The sequence below is a fragment of the Geosmithia morbida genome (assembly GCF_012550715.1).
Source record: "Geosmithia morbida isolate 1262 chromosome Unknown scaffold_16, whole genome shotgun sequence".
Lineage (NCBI taxonomy): Eukaryota > Fungi > Ascomycota > Sordariomycetes > Hypocreales > Bionectriaceae > Geosmithia > Geosmithia morbida.
In genome coordinates, this window is record NW_023336203.1 from 138639 (window position 1) to 144638 (window position 6000).

General features: G+C 50.7%; 1 protein-coding gene across 1 annotated transcript; it reads left to right on the forward strand.

Annotated features, from left to right (window-relative positions):
• Window positions 1–4174: 4174 nt before the first annotated feature.
• GMORB2_3090 (uncharacterized protein) lies at window positions 4175–5629 on the forward strand (the record flags this gene model as incomplete). The annotated part of the gene is made up of 2 exons (XM_035465066.1): window positions 4175–4511; window positions 4689–5629. 2 exons carry the CDS (start codon window positions 4175–4177, stop codon window positions 5627–5629), a joined length of 1278 nt encoding a protein of 425 aa, XP_035318941.1.
• Window positions 5630–6000: the final 371 nt, after the last annotated feature.

Genomic DNA, 6000 nt, shown 5'->3' on the forward strand with positions numbered 1-6000 from the left:
GAGAGAGAGAGAGAGAGTGTGTGTGTGTTGCTGAGAAGAGGTGATTAGTATGGTGAACAGTACGGACGGGGGGGGAGAAACTCGGATGGCAGCTGACAATAGGTAGGTAGTTATTTAGTTGTGATTGAGTGAGTGGATGAATGTGTATGCAGATCGAGTTGACAATTGTGTGTGTTGTGATGCATGTTAATACTGCGTACTTGTATGTGCAATTGAAATTATGAATGCATCGTAATTCATCGTGGAGTAATAGTACAGAATTCACAAGCAAGAGACATTTCCTCTTTCCTCATGCGCTGCAAAGTCAAGGAGACAATGTATGCCTCTTTTTTTATTCGTTTCCACTGCCGCATGTAAGTATTTGCGCTGCAGTCTGTAAGTTGAAGAGGACGGACAGCTTCATGACTGGGTCAGAGAGCACGTGCATGTATTCAGTACTTTACCGTAGAGACAACCTCTTAATTGTTTACAGGTATCTATACAAGGTGTTATACCGACTCTCTGCAGGCCATTGCGCCCAATCTGTCCATCGATCCTCCCCCCCCCCCGCCTTCTCTCTCTCTCCTTCCCTATTCTCTACCCCCAACTGAGCTCTGCTAACCCCACCCCCCTCTCTTTCTCTCTCTCTCTTCCCTTTTCTCTCAGTGTACGGGTTTGTGTGGAAACGATTGATCCCACCATTGAACCGATTGACACAATGCTCGGTACATGGTGACGAAACGGCTCGGCATTGCAACAAAAGAGAGAAAAAAGAAAGAAAGGAAAGGGAAAGGAAAGAAAAAGGAAAAAGGAAAAGTACATAGACACATACGCACCTCTTTTAATAAGAGCAAGATAAAATACTCTGTGTTGACGCACTCGTTACCTATGCACGAGCCCTGTTCAGGTCTCGACCCTTCTAACTACCCAGTAGTAGGTGAGTTGGTTGGTCCACATTCCTGGGGGGGGAGGAGACCAACCCATCTCATCCCCACCAACCCCTCCACCGTCCTCTTTTTATCTGGGCCGGAGCTGTTCCCATACACGGGTGTCCCGTGTGCGGGCGGAAGTAAGAGGGAGGGAGCCGTAGAGAGATAGGAGGGGGACATTTTGTGTGTTAGTAGAAGCTGGACCGTTGCCTAGCTGATGGTGGGCAGGTGGGTTGGATAAAGGAACTCATTAACCAGAAATGACCTACTGCTCTTACTCGATCTACGGGGTACTCGTAGCTTCGCAGAGGGCCACTAGCTATCGTTTATTAGTGATAGGATGGGATAGGATAGGATGGGATAGGATGGGATGAGATGGGATGGGATGAGATGGGATGGGATGACATTGGGGGGATGGTGGGAAGGCGGCCTCACGTACACCATGTACTTTTGTCACACTCCAGCGTGAAGAAAAGAAGAAGGAGAAGAAAAAGGGCATAGGTAAGTTGAGAGAGTGAGAGAGAGAGGGAAAGTCTAAGTTGCAGTCTATTACGATTGAACTCGTCAACGGGAAGCACCGGGATGAGTCAGCATCACTTGGGTAGAGGATCTGGCTGCAATGGCTGATACTCTTCGTACCTTTTTTGGTCTCTTTCTCCTTCTCTCCTGTTGGTGTTTTGTACATGTGGTGTGATTGTGTGTCTCAGACGTCTCCCAAGGGTTCCCTGGCTTCCCTTTTCCAGGCCCAGGCTTGCCAACGTCGTATTCTGATGGGCTGCCAGGTTCCTCGAGGGCCTTTGGTACGTACGTACGAGTACGAGTACATGTAGGTTGTTCTGTGCTCCATACCTGTACATTACCAACAAGGGACTCTGAGTAACTCTTCGACGTGGTATGAATAGCAGTTAGCAGCAGTACGGATGGTAGTTCTCTGGTGATAAAAGATACTAGAGAGTACAGGTCGGACCATGTACTCGTACTAAGGAGGAAAAGTACCGGATACCACCCAAACGTGCTTGCAAGGTATATATTATCACTCTGTAATACTAGCTGCCCACGGAAACTGGCGACGACATACATATGCAAACGTGCATGCAGCCAGTCCATCGACTCCGCCCCTCCCCCCTCCTCTCCCCTTGCTAGTACCACTGTACATACCTCCATACAGACTAAAGGGCAGATACGTCGTACTGCTAACACTGGTCAAGGTGAGAGAGCCGCATGTCACCAAAGAAGCTCTCCTGGCTGGTTGGCTGGGCTTGGATGGCTGAGCTTGGCTCTCATGGTGATGGTGGTGGCGCCGGCCATCCTCAGCCACCACTGATTGCCACTTGGCAACTATTAGGGAGAGGGAGGCAGAAAAATTCATCAGGCCCTAGGTCACCTGCTTCCTCTCCTCCTCTCTTTTCTCCTATCTTCTTCTTTCAAGGGCAATTGAAGGGCTCAATTGATGAGATGATGATGAAAGTACGAAAGCAGCTCGTAGGGGTGATATGTGTTAACGAAGTATTGTTCCATGTACAAATACGCATAGCCATTCCATTGGTCAGCTGTACAAAGTACTCGCGTACATAGTGGAGATGATGTTCAGCACTCCGTGACCCGAGAAGGTAGTAAGGTAGAAAATAGGACAAAATAAAATATCAGAAGTATTTTAGTGAAAGAAAAAGGAAAAAAATAAATATTATTAGTTAGGACATAAAAAATAAGAGAAAAAAAAGAGGCGACGGTCGATTTTTTACGGAGTACCAATGGGGTGTGGGTCCCTTTAAATTTTTTTTTTTTTTTTTTTTTTTTTTTTTGCACCAGATGCCATGCCGTGCATGCCATGATGGAGGCTTGATAGTCGCTTGCGCAAAAATCGATCGAGGGGAAAAGGAGGGAGGGGAGGTGTGCAGAGAGAGAGAGAGAGAAGGGGGGGGGAGGAAGAAAAGAGAGTAATGGTAATAGAAAGCAAGAGACAAATAGAGAGAGAGGGGGGAGAGAGAGAAAGGAATACACGTACTAAAAGTATCTAGATAGAGAAGGAGAGCCATACTGGAAAAAAAATAAAGTACGAGATACAACAGGTAAAGCGGAAGTGGAACGCCGCTGCCGGCTAAGGCCCCAAAAGATCCCCACCACGGTACCGGAACCACCAACTGCGGACAGCCGAACAGCTCCTGAGGGCCTCAATACGCCGGGTCCCTCTCTGCTACCTTCTCTCTTCTCTTTACTTCAATTCAATCTCAAGAATCAGCAAGAAAGAGAGAGAGAGGGAGAGAGAGGGAGAGAGGGACAACAAGGAATTTAACACCAATTCCCCTTGTATACTTTATCTTTGTATTTTTTTCTTAGTCCTCTCGTTCCTTCCTTTCCTTTCCTCAATTGCTCTTTCCTTCTTTTCCTTCCCCCCCACCTTGAATCATCTTTCTCCTCCCCTCCTTCCTTCCTTCATAAATCCATTTAACCTCCCTCTCATTTAACCTCACTCCCCTTCTCCCCTCCTTCCCTCTAAATTGCGACTATCTTTACATCTTCATCCGACCTCGTCATATCAGCCAAATATTGTCGGTGAACCCAAAACAAATGAGCCACTGTTTTGAGTGACTCGACATCAACCTCGCCAGTAAAGAGAGGAGAAATAGAGAGAGAGAGAGAGAGAGAGCTACAGAAAGAGGAGAGAGTTCATACAGCAGAAAGAAACAAACCCCCCCCCCCCCCCCGACATACGCCACGGGCGTGCCGCCACCAAAGAAGCGCTTTCCGAAGCCCAACGCAAGTTGTCCGCATAAACTCTCTTACTCTGCTGCTCTGACCGACCTCGCTGCTGCTCCTGCTGTTTCTTTCCATCTATATTTTACGGTTTCCTCTTTACCTTCTTGTTCCTGGACCCAAGTCTATATTTTTTTTTCACCTTGACCCGATCTATACTCTCTCCTTCTCAGCACCATCATCTACCACCACGCGCGGTAGCACCGACAGATATTCCCCGTCATCATCACCCAAGCGGCCCGCCATCGCTTCCGCCATCATCATCATCAGAAAGTAGCCACTCACGGTACTATCATTTCTCACTATACCTTCTCTCTATCCCTTTTTTCCTTCCATAGACAAAACCCTTGGCAACCATATCACTACCCTTGTTCTCTTTGCTTTTTTTTAAACGTCGCGCCGAGCCAGACGCCATCTCGAACTGTGAGCCTCGTGCCCTCTGAGTCTCTTGTTGTCGAGTGCAACCTATCAGCATCATCAACTCGCACGAACCCCGCAAGAGACAAGAAACCATGTCTGCACCTGAGACTCTGGTGCCAACTTACCAGGGCATCGTCGTCGAGACGCTTGACGCTCTGTTGTTGTTTGAAGCCTGCTTATCTGGTAAGCTCAGCCATGTCTCGCGCCGCCCTCACGACCGCGAGCGTCCCGAGCTCATCCGCAGCGGCAACGTCTTCATCTACGAGGAGCAGTCGTCTGGTATCAAGCGTTGGACCGACGGCATCACTTGGAGCCCCAGCCGTATCCTCGGCAACTTCCTCGTCTACCGCGAGCTCGACCAGGCTGTCGCCCCTGGCGAGAAGAAGCGCGCCCTCAAGAAGCCTGTCAGCAAGCGCTCCTCTGTCAGCGGTGGCATCGCTAAGCCATTGCAATCTACCACCACGCCCCCGTCGTCGGCACGCCTCAGCATCTCGTCGGCCATGGGCGAGACCCATCTAGGTGGTTCTCCCTTCATCAATGGCTCCCTCATGCATGGTCCCATGGGAGTAAATCCCTTCTCCTCGGACTCCCAGAGGACGACTCCAGGTCTCCCTGGTATGCCCAACGGATCCGACCCCAAGGACCCCATCCGTGAGCTCGTCGGCTCCTTGACCGACTCATACGACTTCAAGGACGATGGCTTGGTCAAGAAGACTATCAGCGTCAAGTTTCAGGGTATCAGCCATCACTTGGTCAGCTACTACACGATCGACGATGCTATGAGCGGTCGCCTAAACTCTCCCACCCACGACCCCATATTGTGCAAGCTGCACGTCCGCGAGGAGCTGCTCTTTGCCCAGACCTTCCGCACCGCAATCAGTGAATTCGAGTACAAGGGCGCGGACGGAAAAACCTATGTAACTGGCGGCTACGTCGCCATCCCGCACAGTTCCGATCCGTCCAACGGCATGCCGCCAGTGCCTGGCTCGGTGCCCAACATGCCAGCCTTCTCACCAACATTTGACGGCTATGCACCCCCGCCGGCCTCGGGTATGGTCCCCCATGGCCTCAACATGTCCATGGGCCAGCACCAACCATCTTATGAGTCGGCGACGCCGGCCTTTGGCACGCACCCTCAGCCGATGGCATTCGCGCATCCCCATCACCAGCACCACCACTCTCTTCCCCAGCACCACCAGCAGCCTCACCCGGCCGATCACCAGCTGCCTCTTCCCCACCCTGCAGACCATCACCAGTACGACAACCACGGGAGCCTGGGTGGCAGCAGTGCCGTCTCCAGCTTCGACCCTCACCAGCAGCAAGCCGACTACATTTACCAGGGGAAGCCCGATCCCGACTATACGCCCCAGGCGCCGCCGACGCCGTCATCTGCGTCCTTTGCTCCCCGTCCTTCGGTGAGCTACGCCGACCACACTTCGCCGCTCGACATGGACTACGTGAGCCAGTCGCACCCCACGCAGACGATTCCTTCTGCTTCCGACTTTATCACTAGTGGTGGCATGCCCAACGCCAATATCTGGAACTGAGCCTTTTCTGCATCCACTCACTCACGCTGATGGCTTCCCTTTCCTGCTCGGCGAGGGACAAGCTCTCTCTTGCTATCCTTCTTGTTCTCTTCACTCCTAACTTTTTGAGAGTTTCATTCTTTTTGTCTCAGCCTATCTGGTTTTCGTTAGTCTGCTTTTCATCACTGGGTTTTTGTTCTCTAAGCTCTTATTATAATCATTAGACTACAATCTTCACAGATGGTCATGGTGTTATCGGCGTCCACGGTATATGGGCGCAGGAAAATGGGTCATGTCATGGGTTACATGCAGCCGGGATTTTACATGACGGGACAGGACCTGGCACAGAAAGATGGATCATGGGATTGTAACTGGTACTGGTGTTTTGGCTT